We start from the raw sequence: 21,075 nt of genomic DNA, 5'->3' as shown, positions 1-21,075 counted from the left end.
CTAGACAAAAATACTTAGTTAACTTCAAACTAGTGTCGTGCTATAAACCAGTGCTTTGTGCACTAATGAATTAATTAAAAAAACAACGTACTGCAATGAAAATAAATTTATTTTATCATAATTTTCCTAAAAGCTATCTTATGTAGGTACCTACTTAATATAACTAGTCTTGTGCAGAATCAAAGGAGATAAAACGCCACTTATGTTCAATGCACGCGCCGACCCCAGTGGTCTTACGGTGGAAGACATCACTGTACTTATTCAGTACTTCATGTACCGATGTTTGCGTTGCAGCAGGCACCATGGATTTGATGTAAGAGACGAGATAGTCTAACGAAGCGCCCCGAGGATGCACCATGAGGAATGCTGACAGCATGCTGATGAGCCTGGCGTCTGAAGTAGGGACCGACGGCGTTGATAATTTGTTCTTGTCTTCGGGTAGTGGTGGAGGTGGCTTGGGCTTTGATGAGCTCGAGTTAAAGTCCATGGAAAGCTTCGGCATTGGCGGTGAAGGCAGTGGTGGGTATACCTGCGTAAAATAAAATAGTGTTGTCAGTTTTTTTCTTACCTATCGCTGTTCCAATGCGAGGCAAGGGTCTGCTCACGATTTTACACGCCGTCAAGAAAATCTTTAGTTACTTTAGTACCTTTGTTTTTATTAGTAATCACTATGAGCGTAGTTTAACTTGTCGTTTAACTTGTCTAAGGCTTCTGTCGCTTGCATGTTGCCTGGTACAAGAGTTTTATAACGGTTAAATGATACAATAAACCTTAAATAAAGATTTATAGTGTTAAAGATTTCTTATTACCTGTTTATTCTGCAGCGCTTGTTGAGCGATGAAATGCGCCTTGAATTTCTCAAACTTTCTTTCGGCCTCGTCTTTGGCTAAATGAGCTTCATTCTTGTAACCTTCCAACTCATAGGACAGGTTCTCGTTTTCAATCTAAACAAAATATTATTAATAGTTTTATTGTAAAAACTACAACCTTAATTATTAAGAACACCTACAGCAAATTTTAGATCATCAATCTCTCATAATAATAATTATTAACTCCAAGTACAGACAGCTAACTGAAAAAGCACAATTTCTCGATCACTGTTCTTTGTTGCCAGTGGGTAGGGATTCCACGCCACGGGCCTAGGAATTTGTATACCCCAGTGCTAAGACGCGCTCAATAAAATATATACACGTACTGGAAGCTTTTTAGAATTTTTAATATAAGTCATATTTACCCTCAATTGTTCATATTTCTCCAAAGAAACAACATTTCTGCTTCCCCTTTCTGTTTCTTCGTCATCGAAGATTGCGTTGAATTCCTCCTTTATGTTTTCCAGTTCCTGTAACATACACCATTGTTGTTATTACATACAAAATATTAATAAATAAACGTATCTGCAGCATTCATTGTATCTTCCTTTGAGTACTCTAGCGGCAAAATAATCATTGGGTATTTACAATCTGTCATGAACAAAGACCAAAAATTATTCCATAAAAAAAATATGTTATTGTTATAATGTAGACGTGGACTTCATATTAGGTCAAAGAATATATTCAGTGAGAATGTCAATAAAGCGGTCTTGTAATATACCTAGTAGAAAAAAAGACTTTTCTCCTCATCAAGCAAAACAAAAACTAGCATTATGCCCGCTGAAACCTTTAAGGGCGTACGCTAGACTCTTGCCGTTCTTAATTTCGCTGTCCGATGGTTAATACTTACCTTAACCCGCGAGAATACATGCGCCTGCAGATTACTGTCATTCTGCACATATTATTACACATAAGTACACGCTGTAGCGCACGAACACGTATACAGCGTTCCCGTTCAGCGTACACCCTAAAGGCTTTTGTTATAAATTCTCACTGCATAACTCTTGAGCAGCTGTAGTCTTCATAAATCAGAATTGCGTAGCCATCTCGTAGCGATGATTTGACTCTAACATGAAGTCCTTACACAATATAAGTAAATCCTTTGACAGATTGTAATCGAGTACTTACTTTTACTTGTTTGTTTGTAGGATTAAAGTAAACTCCTTCAATACGATTTCTTCAATTTCTTCAATTTAAACAATCCCATGTGTTTACCAAAACGAAGACATGTTCTGTAGATCATCCACTCACCGTACTTTGGAACGTCGTGGTACCCCAATCCTTCGTTACTTACCTTGCACTTCTACCCAATTTCCGCTTTTACTAATACACTCTAACTTGTAAAAAATTCTTCTTCTCGTATTAGACTTGTCGATTGCTCTACTAGCCTTTCTCACATGTCTTCATTTTAATTAAAAGCCGCGATAGAGCTACTGCGGTGAGCAAAAGCAACTTTCAGCGACGAAACATACATCTCTGCTGGTCACGATCGTGCTATCACGGCGCCTACAGCTTCCCTTCTGTTTTTTGCCCGCGCACGCGCAGTCGCAAAATGCGTTGCTTTCAACTCGGAACACTGAGCTCAAAAACTTACTAAACGTTTTGTAATTTTACGTATTGAAGGAGCTTTACTTCCCAGTCTTCCTTTTCTCCAATTCTATCAAACGAATCGCCGCGCCGCACGTATTAACCAGTTGATGGGACAGGATCAATCTGTGCCTCTATTGCTATCATAAAATGTATTCCTAAACTTACCTCAAACTAAAAATAGTTTACTTAATCGAGAGATTTATCATTGTTCTAAAAATTCTTTAAATAGAACAATGACAAATCGTAAAGGATATTGAAAGTACAAAACACTGGAGACCGTGTAAGAAATAATGACTAAATACTTATAAAAAATTCTGATTTTGACATAGAACACAGTGCAGGTGATGCCACCTAGCAGCTATAGCTTTTTGTACTTTCAATAAAAATATATATATACTGCAGCCAAAGAATTCTTATCTCTCTCCCGCATTTCTACTATTTTCTTCAAGTAAGTTTAAATGTCAGACGCTCGCTAGTCGATAGTAGTGACTGTAGAAAATCGGGAAGACTAAAGAGAGATAAAAATCTTTCAGTAGTTGCAGTACAGTTGGAGCCCGTACGTACCTCGGTCATTTTGAGCCACATCTCGATGTTTCTACGCTGCTGCTTCGAGAAATGATCAGACACCCGCTGGTGCTTGGCCGCTGTCAGAATTTTCGCTACCTGCTCGACTGCCGTTGACAAACGTTTGATATTAACAGAAGCTATCGACATTTTGTATTTTGGTACCAGAAAATCTATTTTCTACTTTATGTATTTTATTCTCATCAACTCATCAACGAGGTTAAAAGAATTTAAACTAAAGTTTGATCAAAATACAAAATGTCTTTTCAGTAACTAATAAATTACAAAATTAGTGATCTAAAACTATATTATGTACCGTTCTAAATGTCAGGTGGACTTTACGACATTGTTTTTTAGGAAAACCTTTTAAGAAAAACCTGGTTTCTTTCATATCTCTTTAAGATTTCGAAATCTTGTATTATTTCAAATTACGCTGCCGAATCGCCATTTGTGATTGCTATATTATAGTTTCTACTGTACTCTCTTGTTACAAGGTTTAACACTGTTTTACCAAACTCGGCTTGGATCGAAGTATTTTTTAAACTACGGATGCACCATTGGGTGGTGAAGGTTTCATAGGAAATTCTCAGCACCCTTGTGTTCAAGACAGTCCTGCTTTTGATCGTTGACTTGCCTGCTATAATGCGAGGCAGGACTTTGAAGTGCTCCATCTTTTACCACAAAATTTTCTTCTACCATCACATGAAGCTCTTCTGAGCGGTACCTTTTCTTTTTTCGTCGAAATAAGTCGATAGTTCAGCAAGTGGTTCGCGTAGCTACCTACCTGATACTTACTTAAAATTTTAATGTTCCGAAGAGGTTTCCCGAATGAAGCGTTTATACTTATTAAATACCTATACTGGATCAAAACATGGGGTCTAAAGACCTACTGGGAAGAAACACGTTGAACAAGCGCCATATTCAAAACTCAGCGACATTACACGAGCAATATTTTTACAGGATTATCTTCTGCATTCGTAGACATCTTTTGTAGTTGCTTCCTTGAAAATTCCCGTGACCAAACAAGGAATTAGAACAATTACATTGGTGAACTTGCAGTCAGGTCCGTGTCATATACGAAGAAGCTACGAAGTGGGATGATAACTTTAGCTGCACCTATTAAACTGCACTTGTAAATGAAAAAGCTGCTCCCCGCTGGTAATTCTGCTGGTCGCCATATATCTTCCCGTGGTGTCGCCATACCCACCTAATAAACCTAAATTTGTATACAACATGAAATAAATATTGTCAACCTGTAGAGTGAGCTCAAGTAGATGAAGTTAGTTGTTCTCCGGCAACGTCGATTACAATGTGGACACCGGTACCTACTGAAATCTTTTCTCTTTTAATCCAAACCATAGGTTCCCAACATTTTTATGGACTACCCTCTTTGGAAGCAAAAAATAGAAAATAGTGTAAGTACCCATTTTATTTTAATTTATCGTTTGTTGTCGGACCCGCTACCGCCGATCATGTACAGTTCCAGAGCCCAGCAAGGAGCGGTACCCCCATTGGGAACCTATGATCCAAACCAACATCGCCCAAGTACTGCTACTGCAACTTTCGGCCAACATTTATTCCTAGGTTACCTGAAAAGTTTTCCACTATATTGTACTTACATTGCAACAGAATATGCGCGAATTTATCTTTCATGCTATTCTTGAGTGTTTGGAACTCTTCATCAATCTGCATCTTCTCGTTGAACAGTCTTCGGAGCTGGTTGTTGCTGGCTTGGATCAATGAGTAGAAGGCATTGGCGTTTTTCTTGTTGCATTCGCCGCGTTCCAGCCAGGCGGCGAGAGTCTGGAGAGCATTAAGATTTTCATAATGAATTTTAGTTAAGTACCTACACTATAAAATGGCGTACCAAGGGGAAGAGAAATAGTAAAAGTTCAGCAATCATAAAATGTAGACTACTTATTGCCAGCACCATAAATCGCGGGTCACAGAAAGTGATAGTAACTTATTTTGAAAGTACAATTTTAAAAGTCTAATTTTTTCCCAAATCAACATATTAGATGTACGATAATAGACACTAATAACAAGCTGAAAAACATATCCAATAACTTGTATTCTAAAATATATACTTACAGGAGCAGCATCAGCAAATTCAGTGTCATTCTTTATCTTATCACTGATTGAGGTGAGTGTAGTAGCCGAGTATGACTCGATACGAGGCGGCGTGGGCTCACGCTTGCGCTTGTTCTTCTCAAACTCATTCTGGTCTTCTCGGTTCTAGAAGAAAGAATTATAATATTTTTAAATAGTAGTAAGTAGTGCAAATGATAATACATAACTAAAGAAATGTTAAAGTCGACTATGTAAAATATATACTGATGCATGTTTTGTGCAATCTCTGCAATCTCTTTGCATAATTTATTTAAGGAATTCATGTGAATTTTGGTTTATTTTTATAAGTCAATAAGAAAACCCGAAATTCGATATATATTTCTCGATGAATTTTCAAGCACACATAGGCGAAATCAAGAGATTTAAGAACTGAAAATTAAGATTTTTATAATATTTGTAAATGTGATTTATGCCAATTATACAAATGACGCCAAATACTTGCAATAACTTACCATAACATAATCAATAAACAAAGTAGTAGCCTCATTCTCATTCTGATCATGGCCCTTTAGACGGCACCCGGACACAGAAAACGCAGGCTCAACACTCTCTTGCTTCTCAAAACGTACATGACACACACCATTATGAAGTTTAATTTCATCTATCGGACCAAACCGTTGGAATATATCCATAACTACTTCTTCTGTAATGCCTTGGGGTACACCACCAACGAATATGGTGCGACAGCCAGGAGGACGTTCCCTTCTTGGTGGCGTTGAGCTTCCCGGTAACGCAGGTAGTATAACTCCAGTGCTAAAGTATATGGGTTGGTTTGGTAAATGCATTTGTGTGTTAATCATCATCATGTTGGGCATCATGCCTACTTGCATCATTTGGATGTTAGACATGTCAATTTGTTGAGGCATCATGTGGTTCTGGAGTTGGTTGGGCATCATGTTGCCGTATTGGATCATGTGAGGCGGTTGTTGTGGGTGACCTAGAAAGATGACCAGATTTAGATTTAATTGTGTTTATCTTCTACCATTACAAGTGACTGTTATTTGTTTGTCATATGGTTAGTGGCCAGGTTCACAAGATACTGATTGATTTTCTTGTTTAACACAAAGATTTGTTTTGCCTTCACATTCACTAAACCTAAAAATGATGGTATCAGGTACATATTTTTGATCTGATTATCACATACCTATACAAAAATTGTATGAAAACCTTTTACCAGGAAAGGTTTTCTTATACCTAGTCATACATACACACAAACAAACAGAGAAATCAGAAGTTTTCAGGATATACTCATCTTTCTAAAACATTGTATTCTCACCTTGCATCATGATATTAGAGACATTTTGTTGTTGACTGTATTTGTCACCATTGTCCCACTTGGTAGGTCTCTCTCTATGATTACTGCGGAGCCTGTCTCCTCGGTCATTCCGGTTGCTACGGTCTTTATTGTAGTTGTCACGATCATCTCGGGTCCTGGAGCGACGACGTCTCTCTATAACAAATTAGAGAAGTTATATATGTATCTAAGGCATTTTCGAAGTTTGTTAATTTTGAGGTTGAACATTGAACTTGTCACCAACCATTAGAGCCTGGCTATGCAGTGATTGTTTCTTAATGAGAATTAAGTTCATTAAATACTATAGTTAGTGCATCTGGGAAGAACAAAGTGTACATTATTCAATGTTTAAAAATTTACCTGGAAAACCTTCACCCCTTTCACGATCACGGCCTCGCCTATCATTTCTATCCCTGTTCGAGCGAGACGGTTTATCAGGCGTTACAATTTGCATGTCTTCCGCTCCCTGGTCGTCTGCTTCAGTCATCTGCTGACCTTCGTTTGTTTCCGGCTGTACCGGACCAATGAGAGGCTGCGAATTATTCATCGGAACACCCATTTGGCTCACCGCGGGATTTTGATTCATAGGTGGAGCCATATGACCTCCCGGTGGAGCTAAGTGACCCATAGGAGGTACCATCTGATGATTTACGTCGTTCATCATGCCGAAAGGCGGAACAAGGGGAGGCCCCATGCCTGGTATCAAGTTAGGCATCATCCCGCCCATGCCCATCATATTTGGCATAGCAAATTGCTCGTTTCCCCACGTATTCATTGTTAATACGAAACACACTATCTATTACGACACTAAGTACTTAACAATTAGATACTTGGATTGCTTTGACTACTGTCGAGTTTGCATAATTATTTCCACTACTAACAACTGGTAAATCTAAGCGTTTACTTTGCTGCCGTTTGCTCTATTCGTAATCGTATCTTTTATTTACTACGAAATACTTGAGTGCAATTGAAACATTTGAAACTAGGGATGGACGCGTACGCCTAAAAAGGATTGTCAAATCGTTAAATTTTTTTTTATCGATTATCGATTCAGAATTATGGATATAGAAATGTGGAAAAATATCTGATTTTCAGAGCATTACAGATTGCAAGCAGAAGTGACTTGTATGTAATCTAACTCTCGTATTTTATATTCAGCAGATATCCGAATCGCTAGGAAATAACTGCTTTCACACTTGTCATATAAACATTAACATCTTTAGCGCATACCTAACAGTCTATATCAGATGCCTATATTGTTCGGACAGCCCTCTGCCTATCACCCTGTATAATAAATGCAATTATAATTATAACGAATTGAAGAATTGATTTATAAATTAAATATGTTTATTAATCAGCTCTTATTGTAATATCGAGCGAAAATAACATCCCTAGACTTTAATATGTGTTGCCAACTTTGACTTGGGGTATCCAAATTCTAACAAGATTTTTTTAAGCAATTAAATAATAAATGTAGTGATTTTTTGGCTAAATTAAGTTTATTTATAAAATACTGACTTTTACAAGAAATAAATCTCACACAGTTTATTTTTTAATCTCAAAAGACAAATGTCTGATTCAATATTTTCAGTGCGTCAATAAATCAGCGTTTTGTTGTCAAGGGACGAGCTCAGAGGTATAAAATAAATAGTGGTTTTTGTGTAACAATACATGATTGGAAATTAATTAAACCAAAACAGTGAAAAGTCGCGATGTGGTAAGTAGATAAGACGTATTAAGTACGCTTCACCACGGTATTTAATGTCCAGTTTAATCTCAATCTCAAATAATGAATATTTTAGTTCGGAGTCGCTGCCGAAAGACTTCGAGAAGACAACTGAGGTTTTACCTTTTACTAAATATGGGCTATCGTCCGTGGAAGAGTATAGGAAAGCCGAAGAAGACATCCACCATCAGGAATGGTTGAAGAAGGCTGGGTTGACGAGCGATGAAATAAAACTATACCAAGAAAATGAGGCGGGGCTTTTGGATCAGCGAAAGAAGATAGAATCAGGAGTTTTGAAAGATAAACTAGAAGAAATATATAACAAAATCAATAATCTTCATAATGAGACGAAAAGGTATTTTTTTGCATTAGGTACATTTAACTGAAGGTTTAAACCTAGACCAAAATACTATTATTCTTGATGATCTCTTGATCGTTATTGACAAGAAAAATATAAATAATTTCTGCAACTACTTAACTGCGGAGACATCCTTAGCCAAAAGTTTATTTTCAAAACATTTCTTTTTCATAGCAAAACCAATATTTTTTTAATAATAAAGTTTTTAATTGTCTTAAAATGATTACAGCTCTCAAAAGCCTGAACAGCCAGGCACATCTTCAGAACCAGAAAACCTCATAAATAGACTCCAGCAAAAACCAATCACATTTTATCCTGAGGGACACCCAATGAATGAGCTAAAAGAGATGGAACAGAGCCTATTTGGACACTTAAAACATGACATAATACCTATTACAAAACGGCGCAAAATGATGAGGCGATTGGAGCGTAAAAAGGAACGAATGCTTGCACAGGAAAAGCAGCTTAATATTCCTATTGAACCGAGCACCTCACAGGTGGATAGACCGGGAACTCTTTGGGATGTTAAAGAAATGCCTCCAAGACTCATACCACATACTATAACAAGTCGTGATGAAGAAGAGAGCCGTGCCATGGGTCCTAAGCCACTGACAATGTATACTGTCCAAGACAACAGAATTGTGAGGCTGGAGCCAGTACAGGATGAGCCTGAAGACTTACGAGCTGTTGATATTGTGATGCCAGTGAATGCTGCTGAAGCTCAACTGTTGGAAGGCACTAAGATGTGCTTGGATGACATCAAGAAAATTGATAGGTTCAAAGATTATGAACCTGGAATACCTTCAAAGGTAAGTTTCACTAAAAGTCTTTTGTTTCTTTAACACTAACTCCCAGGACAGGTCTCCTTTTCAATGTTAGGGAGAGTTTAACACTCTCTTAGAATGTATCCTTACAAAAATCATTTTTAAGTTTTGGAAACAAATTCAAAGCTTATTTCGTTGTCGTGAGTTGCCTTAAGTGTGTTGTATAAACTTAGAGGACAAAATAATGCTTGAACCTCTCTTATGATGACATTCCTTTTCAGGTACTTTATCTAAAGAATATCGCCCCAGCAGTGACTCAGGAGCAGATATCTCTGCTGTTCAACCAGTTTGTGTTGGCCAATGGTGGCCCAGTCGACTTGCGTATGATGTCCGGCCGCATGAGGGGACAAGCTTTTGTCGCATTTCAACGTAAGTAATTACTCATACTTACAGAAATTTCCAACCCCACAAACTTTTTTGCTCCTACCAGTATTCATAAAAATGCTGGACACTTAAACATCCAGAAACACTTATTCTAGTATGTGCTATGACCATTTCATTCTGTTCTCATTACTGAATTTAATATTTCAAGACTCTCGTATTCATAATCTACTTACCTTTATGTCTAGATGAGGAGCTAGCTATCCAAGCGTTGGAAGAAATCAATGGCACGATTCTCAGCGGACGGCCCGTGATCGCAGAGTTCGGGAGGAACACCAATCGAATACAGGACGACCACAGATAAACAGTATTAACCTTACTTTAGTATTACCTAAAGGTTTATGTGTATATATGAGCCTGTACCACACTTGCAATCATAATGGAATGTCATGTCCATAAATTTTAACCATTTTAATGTATAGGTAGGTAAGTCTAAGTCTCATCTTACAGTTTCATGTTTTGAGCGCATATCTCTTCTTTTCTTGCTCTTTCGATAACAGTTGTTTGGTGTTGCCATAGAAACGAAGTATGTACGATTATGAAGACGTTTGCAATGTACGAGATTGTATGATACGTATTGCGCGCGTATTCGCTGAACTATGATATCAGCTATACAGTGCGCATACAATCGTTTCCGATCACGATAAGATGTGTTGGATCTTCCCTCATTTTTACTTAGACAACTCATTCACAGGCAGAAGCAGATTGCAAGCTCACCAGTATTATTCATTGTCTCAGTATATTATAATTATCTATATATAGGTGTAATAAGACTACCATAAATTGTGTAGCATTTGTATGTATTTTGCAAAATGTAAGTGGTTTTTCAATCATCATATAATCCCACTATGAAGCACAAAACTATCTAATATATTCTATCTTTTATGACATTATGTTTATAATAAGACAAGTTTAGTATATACATTCATTTATATGTAGTTTTTAATATCTGTAGTCATATAGTGCAATACCAATCAAAATATTATAGTGTTTTAATATATAATGTAGCAACACAATGACAGTAAATGTACGGGTGTCAAAACAGGCGTTTCTTTCTTAATTATTATATTACATTTAAGATTATAATAGTATTCACTATTCTATAATATTTAATGAAAATTATATCTTATTAGATGTCTTATGTGTATGTTTTATTTTACCTGCAAAAATGCATACAGTTTATATTACCTATCTTTCGAAGTAACTGGTCTAACCAGTATCATTTCATACCTTTCTGACACTTCAAATTTAAAAGTAAGTTCTAATAGACTGCATTTATTATTTGTTTTCGTCATTTTTAAATCACCCACACACATAATATCACGCCTGTTGAACCAAAAGGCGTAGATAGAGGTGTATGACATCACTAAATCATCATTTAATCAAATACAAATAACAAAGTGTAGTTTTACAGTTATACTACTTAAGTTTATTATAATAACACCTATTTAGTAAATCTACATCACCAGTATTTATCCCTAAAGATACATTTATAAAAATGAAATAGATATTACGTTCTTAACAAGATATTTGCTATTGATGATTCATGATAAAAATCCTACTAGCATATAGCAGTCAAAAACAGCACTTACAAATTATGAATATTTAATTCTACCTACAACCATTATCTAGAATTTTCTAGACAAATTTATTTGATAATGAAGAAAAATTACACTAATGATTTCATACATTCACTTACACATTGTTATATGAAGAATCACGTCAAGATGTTATCTCCTTGATCACGAATGTTTCATTCTAAATCTCACAAAATGTACACATTGCTAAAACTGGAGTATATTCTTTGATAATACCAGTTGCATGTCAACACTTATTTGAAACACATCATAGTTTCACTTTTAAAGATGTTAAACCTAATCGAATCGTCCCCTAAAACTAGCACTAATATTATCGCACTTTACAGCGTCCATAAAGTCACAGTGAGGTTTGATGTCACTACCAAACATGGAATATTTGGTATTGAAATGGCATCAATTTTTTTTTTGTTATTTCATAGTCACGTAGAACGCGCTATTCCCTCACTGTTGGTCCTTCGAAGAGGACTTGCGCCGTCTTTTGACGACGCGTTTTGGTGACGATCATTCACCCTCTTTCTTCGGTTGTGGTTCCTCCTCTGTAACAAGCGTTATATTTTAAAATAAGGCCAATATGTGCCTAACATCTACGTAAAGCCAAAACAAATAAAAGCAGTCGAAGCATGCAAACGTTACATATGTCCCGAGATAAACCCTGTGCAATATGAAAAAGAAAACAGCGGTGCTAAAGAAACGACACCCTAAACCAAAACCATTTATCAAATACGCGATTATGAACTGTATGATAATCAATTTTTGATTTGATCCGAGTCTGTTCAAGCACTCTCAAAATACAGTGGATACTCGCGTATCTGTAATACGAAACCAGTAAGACGAACACAGAGAGACATGCTCGCATGCGGACGGCGGACACACAAAGCGTAGTGGGTGAGGGGTGATGCGATGAGTGCTCACGTTTGGCGTCATGATGCGGGGGGTGGAGGGGCGCGTGGTGCGGGTGCGCGTAGTGGTCGGGCGCGAGCGCGTGGGGCGGGTGGGGCGCGTGCGGCGGGTGCGGCGCGTGCGGCGGGTGGCCGGCCAGCGGCGCGTGCGCGGGGTGCGGCGCGGCGTGCGGCGCGGCGGGCGGCGCGGCGCCGTAGTAGTGCGCGTAGCCCGCGCCGAACCCGCCCGCGTAGCCGCCGTAGTAGCGCGCGCCGTAGCCGCCCCCGTACGCGCCCGCGCCCGGCCCGCCCGGCCCCCCCGGCCCGCCCGGACCGCCCGGACCCGCTACGGCGCCCACTGCGCACATACCACCGGTTACACACCAGACACGCGACAGCCTAACGCTTCAATGATTGCCTATGATAGCCTATCGGACGCAAACGTTAATGCAACCTTTCAAAAGTCCAATAACAGAATTGAAGAACACAGAAGACTCGGTGCTGATTTTAGTAACAATAATCCGATAAAAGTTAATAAAGTAACGGTCGAAATTGTACACCAATCGATTGCAGCAATGTGTGAATGACTGTACAAGTATGATTCATATGACTGTGAAAGTACAAAATTTGTTAGACCATGTTAAATACACCCGAGCAACCGTGTGCAACGTGAAAACCTGCACGAAACCCGCAAATCGTGAAAACCATCATGAGAAACCTTGAATTTCTCCCGTAAGCGATTCAATGTGACCAAAACATGTTAGACAAGTGACATTGATGTGGATTTAGTGACAATTTGGGTTATATTACAATGGTAGTAAGGTTGTGTTTTACCTGGCGGCGGCGGTCCGGCGTGTGGTGGTCCTGGGTGTGCTGGAGCATTGGGGTTTGGTGGCATCATCATTGCTGCAAGATATTTTTAGTGAAGATCAAGCTATATTAGACTGGTATTTGCTAATGTAGCTTGAAAATATTGGAATTAAATAAAGGTACCTATATGTTATCGTTTTTAAAGACATTTTGTTGCTAAAGTCATAAGAAAAAACTACTTACGGTGATGCGGCGGCGATGTCATGTGTGGTGGCGGGGCGCCAGGAGGTGCACCTTCCTTATTTTCAGGCTTGGGTGCTGGCTTCTCTTCTTTGCGCTCGCCTACAGAAGATAAACAGTTTTTTTCAATCATGATATAAAAAATAACTGATTTACTTGGAACTTGCAAGAAGTGGACGACATTTGTAAAAAGGTAATATCTGAAATTGGATACTTAATGTCTATACCTCTTTAACATAGCTAAACAATTTCTGACTAGCATCAGGTACTTTTAGGCCTAAATGCCACTCGAAGATCAAGAAAACATATTCATCAGTCAGAAAATCAGGCTACATTTTCTTTCAATTGGTAAGAAGAATAATATCATAATATTTTTACCTTCAGTTTCAGCAGTGCCATTATGATTGGTAGTATTTTCTTCAGGTTCTTTCTCTTTATTTTCAGCTTCAGGTTTGAGCTCAGTAGTGACGCCCTCTGTCTTCACTTCAGTTGTAGATACTTTGTCCACTTGTGTTGGTAGGTTCGGTCCGTTTGTTTCTTGCTTTATTTGAGTCGGCTCTTGGTCCATTGGCTGTGGCAAAATTAAACATGATAGATATGAAACAATAAAAGCATTGTTTTTACCAATTTTGAGAAACTAACGAAAAAGGAAAATCTTTGGTTCCTTGATGTCACTCTAAACTGAAGTTGGTCTCGGATTTACAAGCAACAATGTATGTTACAACTTCCTATATTTATCTCTGTCATAGGTCAGGTGATAGTGCTATTTGTTATCAATTCTCCCACAGCAGTCATGTGCCTTGCATTTATCAGGAATAATGTTATTATTCGTCATTGCATTTAATCTCGGTAGAACATAGAAATACATATTGTGTATTTCATCTCTAATCAGGAAACAAACTTGAAGGCATGATACTTGATGTTTAAATAAAGATTATATTATGTTACCTCTTCCTTAGCCCTTTCGGTAACGTTGAGTGGTGCAAGCGGCTGTGTGGCGGGGTTGATACCGCGGCGCATTTGCTCCATGGCGCGTTCTACCATACGCTGGAATGTATCCTCGTCTACCGCTGGTTTGCAGTGCTGGTCAACAAATAATACATTGTATATTTGAGAGTCATGAAAGGCAGTTAATGTTTGTACTGAAATGAAACTCTTTCATCTAGCTGTAAAATTGGTCTATAGATTTCTTTTAAGCCTCAAGTTTATTTAGCTTCAGTATAAACACACAGTCTTACGTGCATTAACGTACATGTTTGTGTTCGTTAATGTACGTATTATGAGATTCAAGCAGATAGGTGCACACTCGCGAACCTGAGCTTACATACACGTATAAATGTACTATAATACTAACAGTCTTACATGACTAAATCTTGCGAAATTAAATTCGAAAGTATACAAGCACCTTAAAATAGAATGTGGAAATACTATTGTACCTTTTTGAGTTCCTCTTGGAATGCTTCGCTACTCTCAATAAACTTGCGCTTCTTAGCTTCGAACTTTTCTTCAATTTGCTGAAGTTCATCTTCCAATTTCTTCTGGTGCATGGTAAGGGACTGCACTTGTTTTTTCAATATCTATAACAAAAATATATATATATTATGTATACGTTACAGATAACTATTTATGTATACGTTCGAAGTTCTAATACAATATTAGCAGGCTTATAATTTGTAAGATTACTAATATGGCCGTATTCTGACAAAAAAAAAATGCTTCCAATTTAAGGATCCGGTCCTTAAGTGGTGTAAATTCTTAGATATGAATTCTTTTAGTTTGTTCCAGTAATGTTATGTTATGCTACTTGCCTGCATCCTAGCTGTGGTGACGACGGAACGCACATCAGGCACAACGGTATCAGAGAATATCTCATTGATCAACCGATGGTTACGCAAGTAGCGTGCGTAAGCCACATGCTTAATTGATAGGCCTTCGTCTTGATCTGAAATATTGAAAGCGTTAATATTGTATTGTACTTTTTCATGGACTGGAAATTGTCTTTTGGAAGACTAGACATAACGATTTTGATATACATTTTTGTTTGCTTTTCAAGTTTTTGAACAATATGTTTCATGAAATTACATTGTTTCAACACCATGTTTGTTGGTTTTAGTGTAGTATGACACACGAAAAAATTGGAAACATCCATCATCCACATCATTCCTGGTGGTAAAAGGCAGATATCCAATTCCTAAATTGGCAAAAAGAAATACCCAAGAATATTTTGGACACCATGGACTTTTAGGTAGAGACTTAGACCAATCTTAGATCTAGAAATATATAACGAGATTTTGTGACATCATTGCTAGAGAAGTACATAGTTTAAAAGATGTTAAAAGTAACTCACCTTCTTCATCCTCAGCAGGCTGTATGTCAATTCTTCTGTCTTGTTGCTGTTGTTCCTTCTGTGAGCTGCCCTTCTTGCTTGAACTTTCTTCTTCAAGATTGCCTACTGCTGACACAAAAACGAATTAATTCACATTCCAACAAAAAATGCAAGCCAAACATATATTAGTAACATACAATGAACAAATATTAGCAACAAACATAAATATTAGTGTTATGAAAGGTTTTTGAAGAATGATAGACAGAAAGCATCGTCATTTTAAAGATGTGTAATTTAAAAATTATGTTCTAGAGTAGCCAGCGTTAAAATCATCATTTTTGTGGCAACACTGACAGCCAACAGAGAAAAAATATTTTTATTCCTGAGACAGACTAGTCTACCTTTAATGTATTATTAACTTGTTGTTTTTTTATATTTTTTCATGTGTAGCGAAGTGCACAACATAAATATTATTTTATACGCATGCATCCTCACCGTGTCCCTTACCTACAGCTTTATTTTTCGCGGCAATATACGCGAGATAAGCTGGTGAGTTGTGGTACGCCTTCAAGGACTTTTCGTACTCCAACTGTATTCATGGAGACATGGTGTACCCGGTGCGTGCAATATATGAGGTGACGTGCATGTGGGAGGACAAAATTAGCGTTTAGTGCGTGTTAGTCACGGTATGCGCGGTTTGGAAATGGATGGAGCTGCACTTTCTCTTTTAGGTCTGTGATATACGTCATTTATTTTGTGGATTGTAGACTTGCATCAGAATGAATGTAGGGTTTGAATTTATTGACCAATTCAGTAATGATAATAATGAGGGAGTGCGTAAAATATTTTATTAATATATTATTTGCATTCTTGTCTCCTATTAAAGGTACAAAAATGACATCAGAACTTATGTACTATTTATTATCTATGCTAGTGTTTCAATTGGTTTTTATTTTGACAATTCTCCTCTCAGTCCAAACATTTCCAAAATCCATAACAAATAATCTATTAACACAAACTCCCACCGGGAAGGGTCTGATCGTTATCTCAACAGGATTTATGAGCTGTCCCAGTGCATTCAATATACAGTGGCTCTACCGAGCTTTCCATACAATTACATGATGATGTCAATGGATCCCAACATTGATTTGGGCCTCTTGCTGATTTTGTGCCAACATTACTACTTATTTATTGCTCTATTTCTAATATGAGATACAATCCTTATGTTTAAGAACCATGTTAATGCAATATTGTGAAGGTGCTTTTTTGAACAAGTGTATTAGCCGCTAAAAACACATGGTTCTATACTTGATAAAGTGGTTATCAGAAAAACAAGATGATTATAAGATAATCCATACTAATATTATAAATGCGAAAGTAACTCTGTCTGTCTGTCTGTCTGCTACTCAATCACGCCTAAACTACTGAACCAATTTGCATGAAATTTGGTATGGAGATATTTTGATACCCGAGGAAGAACATAGGCTACTTTTTACCCCGGGAAAATGACGCATTTCCCGGGAAAATTCAGGTGGCGAACGAAGTCGCGAATAATCAATATAATAATGACATTAAATTAACAAAATTCCGTTGTCATGGCAACTGTTTTAATGGCGGATATGCCTTAGCGCGACTTCGTTATATTATTTATAAGAGATATAAATAATTTTAAGAATATTTTTCGTGAAAAAAACCTTTTATATCATCACGCTACGACCAATAGGAGCAGAGTAACAGTAAAAACGTGGAAAATTCTGACCCATTCTCTCTTATGTGACGCAAGCGAAGTTGCGCGGGTCAGCTAGTAGGCTATATATCATCACGCTACTACCAATAGGAGCAGAGTACCAGTAGAAAATGTTACAAATATGATGTCTTTATCCATACTAATATTATAAATGCGAAAGTAACTCTGTCTGTATGTCTGTCTGCTACTCAATCACGCTTAAACTATTGAACCAATTTGCATGAAATTTGGTATGGAGACATTTTGTTATCCGACAAAGGACATAGGCTATATATCATCAAGCTACTACCAATAGGAGCAGAGTACCCGTGAAAAATGTTACAAAAACGGGGAAAATTTTCACCCATTCTCTCTGATGTGACGCAAGCGAAGTTGCGCGGGTCAGCTAGTATAATAATATAATTATAATTACCATATAAAACAGGAATAATTTTTAATTACTTAGTCAAATAATAAATTTTCACCTAATAATCTATTATAATATGCATAAAACACTCACAAGAAGTAGCAAAGAGTAATTTTAATGGTTTTAGATATATAGGCCTTCATTAGCCAGTTTTTCAAGAACAATAGTCACAAAACAGCAAGAGGCGAGTGCCTGTAAAACCCCGTGTTAAATTAAGCCGTGTCGTGATGGCGTGGATTATACACAAATTGTACCCAATGTGTATGGGCGTAAGGTTCTATATTGTACCTCTAGACTTGTGGGCCAGCCACTGTATATACGCAGGCGACGATTGGTAAGCTTTCAACATTTCTGTGTACTGCGCCTGAATGGAAAACTTATATCAACCTGGTATCTTTCGGAATTGCGAAATATCGGCGCCAGTTTGCGAAGTTTCTTTATAATTTTGCCAATTACAGCTTCTAATTGGCATAATATTTTGTTGGCCAGTTGGCTCGCTTCAGTTTTTTAAACCAATCAGCCTCATACAAGCATTGTTGCTTTATAAAATTTCGATAAATGCGTGGTTGAAACAGACATAATGTTAATCAATTAAATAGTATTTTACAGAATTAATTACTGTATTTAAAAATCCATGAGACTGCAATTTCCTATGTTATATTTCCAGTGTTCAAAGACACAATCCTGTAAAATACTATTTCTAAAACAAAATACGACAAAAAGAATACCAATCCATACCTTCTCGGCTTCATACTCATCAACATATCCAGCCTTCTCTGTCTCTGGCAGATCTCGCCACATGCTCCCGATAATACGGCCTATTTCCCATAGCTTTAGGTCCGGATGGGCTGCCTTTACAGTGTCCCAGACTCGGCGGGAGTACCTCATGTATGGCATCAAGGGCTTTTCTGGGGGCTTCGGCGGTTTCGGCAGGCCGGCGCCCTGGAATGTTACAGCTAAGATGTAATTCAGGTATTGATAGTTTTGTATTACAGAAAATGATGCTTTTTATACAACTGTATGCCTGAAAAGTACATGGTTTTGAATGCTAGAATAAGACGATTGTAAGATTATAAAATAACAAGTTACTACTGCTAGTAATAAAGTGTAGAAAAATATTACCGCATAGTATCGACTCACCGCACCGGCACCTTTGCCGATCTTCTGCGGCTGAAATCCAGGGTGAGAATGCACAGTGGATACGAAGGGACTGGTCTTATCATCTTTGGCGGCTTGGCCCGACTGGGCGCCCACTGCCCCTGATGCGGCGCGCCGCGCGCCCTCTGCACCGAAACGCTGTTGCTGGGGACTCTGCGGCCACGCGTACCCTCCCGGGTGGCCCAGCGAAGGACCACCTTGGTATTGCGGGTGGTACTGGTATTGGTTATGATGCGGCGGCGGTGCATTCATACCGCCTTCAAGCAATGCAGCGGGGCGGCAATACAATGAAAGAAAAAAAAACAAAAAGCATAAGGGAAGGATAGGATTGGGCGGGAAAAACAAAAGAATAATCAAATATGCACAACTTCTAAAAATTCAAATCAAATGTTAAGTGAAAGTTATTAGTGTGAGCGAGCAATACTAGCGAGTTGTATTTAGTAGGCTTAATTAGCGTAGAATCAAGAGTAAAATAGAGATTGTGTGTGTAGAATAGTAGAATGATGGTCTGTGATGTGGAAACGAGAGAAAATTTTGGTGCAAATACAATTTTTAAAACCCCACAGAGTACCTAGTTTCCAAAACAGATGAGGGTGTGAGAACAATTTTGAAAAATAAAAGTAAATCAGATTGTGGCATTACCTTTCATCATACCGAAACTCATTGGGGGCCCCGCAATCATGTAGTCTGTTTCAACATAACAAAACATGAAACAAAACCAACATAAGAGTAAAATGTAAGTCTAATGGGTAAAGAACAAATTAAGAGAAAATAAAAAGTATGTTACTGATGCATATATTTTGAAATAAACAAGCATAGAATGGAGTCATGCTGCCGAGGGACATAACAGCAGTTAGATACCAGCATTACCAACAGTTCTCAGCCCTGCTAAGCTTGCAAAGGCATCGAATCGTACGCGTTACAAGTTAGTATCTAACAACATTCTAGAAATATTAATACAACATTCAAATACAGAACAGTTCAAATGCTGTGAGTGTCTTCAGCCAAACTGTTATCTATGCTTTGCTGTAATGGGTTCATATTGTTTATATATATTATGTTCTAATCTAATACTACGTATAAGTATAAATATGGAATACAAACGCGGATTGCTTTGCGGGCTTGGCATCGACATCGATGTATTTTGTTTGTAACTATTTGGAGCAGCCATAACACGAAGTCCCCTGAAATATAATACCGACGAATGAAATGCAATATAATAGATAGTATAATAACTATGGTGAACGTTGTAATGAGTTTCACAAATAATAGGAACGAGGTTCAGTCAGGAATTACCAAACGTTGCAACTACCGGTTAGAAAAGTGCCAATAACAAAGAAGAAATCGCTGTTTGCTCCCTTAAAGTTTCTTTTTTTTATCTTACCTGTGGGGCTTCTTCAGTTATTGGTGATCGATAAAGGCAAATACCTGAAAATAGAACGATAATTATTAAACTGTTACGAAGACAAACTACGACAAGCGTCGCTTTCCATTCAGCAAGACGCCATATTTACGTCAGCCATTTTGGTTATTTAGGTATTTGACACAAGTTTGACATTTAGTGTAGCAACATTTTAGTCGATTTGGATTTTGATATTACTACATTACTATATAACATACTTAGTACTTTAAAATACCTAATGACACATTTCAGAAACTACATGTATAATGTTCAATATTATGCGCCCGCAAGCCTTTCATTATAATTCTTTAAGATCTATATTAATAATAATAATGATAATTAACCTAAAGTTGGTGCTCGCATATTCGCTTCAAAGGGCACTAATACTCTGGAGGCGAATAACATAATGTACACACTGCCAACGAAATTATTTAAGTGTGTGTGCTAGATCGACGTCTCGTTTCATCAGCTTCAATGTCAAATATGTTTGAAAGGGATAAAGATTTTTCTGGCATTTCGTTTCCATGTTTTTTAAATGAAAGATCGCTTTGTCGTACCACGGTGGCCGGGCGCTTAGCGGGGGTAATATAACAGTCAAGTCAACCGTGAAACGGTGGCCGGGCGCTTGAGAGGTTAAGGATTTTTTGGTGAGTAGTTTATGTTATTATTATTCTAAAGGTGTAATATTGTCGGCATGGTTTAGTATTAAGTAATTTTCAACATTTAAAATTACCTATGTGCTGAACCAAACAAGACCGCTGTATTTTCTGACCT

The 21,075-nt window shown here is 37.7% G+C and overlaps 3 protein-coding genes across 9 annotated transcripts; 1 reads left to right on the top strand and 2 right to left on the bottom strand.

Moving 5' to 3' along the window:
• Positions 1–91: 91 nt before the first annotated feature.
• LOC142980532 (ecto-NOX disulfide-thiol exchanger 1-like) lies at positions 92–7,440 on the bottom strand. The gene is made up of 9 exons (XM_076125966.1): positions 6,808–7,440; positions 6,430–6,603; positions 5,606–6,090; positions 5,115–5,258; positions 4,643–4,826; positions 3,024–3,130; positions 1,235–1,339; positions 810–944; positions 92–529 (listed from the first exon to the last, which is right to left on the bottom strand). The coding sequence occupies exons 1-9, from the start codon at positions 7,220–7,222 to the stop codon at positions 164–166; spliced, it is 2,115 nt and encodes a 704-aa protein (XP_075982081.1). The 5' UTR covers positions 7,223–7,440; the 3' UTR covers positions 92–163.
• Positions 7,441–8,017: 577 nt separating this feature from the next.
• LOC142980392 (uncharacterized) lies at positions 8,018–10,877 on the top strand. The gene is made up of 5 exons (XM_076125726.1): positions 8,018–8,164; positions 8,250–8,528; positions 8,761–9,340; positions 9,577–9,724; positions 9,925–10,877. The coding sequence occupies exons 1-5, from the start codon at positions 8,160–8,162 to the stop codon at positions 10,038–10,040; spliced, it is 1,128 nt and encodes a 375-aa protein (XP_075981841.1). The 5' UTR covers positions 8,018–8,159; the 3' UTR covers positions 10,041–10,877.
• On the bottom strand, positions 10,520–20,419 carry Bap111 (Brahma associated protein 111kD). 7 transcript variants are annotated; one of them, XM_076125721.1, is made up of 15 exons: positions 20,284–20,419; positions 20,004–20,083; positions 19,542–19,586; positions 18,882–19,156; positions 18,480–18,683; positions 18,030–18,105; positions 15,610–15,714; positions 15,071–15,204; positions 14,699–14,839; positions 14,211–14,345; positions 13,641–13,833; positions 13,266–13,364; positions 13,047–13,118; positions 12,247–12,570; positions 10,520–11,870 (listed from the first exon to the last, which is right to left on the bottom strand). In XM_076125721.1, exons 2-15 carry the CDS (start codon positions 20,068–20,070, stop codon positions 11,836–11,838), a joined length of 1,905 nt encoding a protein of 634 aa, XP_075981836.1. In that variant the 5' UTR covers positions 20,071–20,083; positions 20,284–20,419; the 3' UTR covers positions 10,520–11,835. The 7 variants fall into 7 exon arrangements, with proteins under 7 accessions (XP_075981836.1, XP_075981834.1, XP_075981835.1 ...); XM_076125719.1 differs by lacking the exon at positions 18,030–18,105 and adding an exon at positions 16,084–16,177; XM_076125720.1 differs by lacking the exon at positions 18,030–18,105 and adding an exon at positions 16,096–16,177.
• Between the last annotated feature and the right edge of the window lie 656 nt (positions 20,420–21,075).

Source organism: Anticarsia gemmatalis, chromosome 18, assembly GCF_050436995.1.
Source record: "Anticarsia gemmatalis isolate Benzon Research Colony breed Stoneville strain chromosome 18, ilAntGemm2 primary, whole genome shotgun sequence".
NCBI classification, from domain to species: Eukaryota; Metazoa; Arthropoda; class Insecta; order Lepidoptera; family Erebidae; genus Anticarsia; species Anticarsia gemmatalis.
This window is presented reverse-complemented; position numbering and strand designations above follow the sequence as displayed.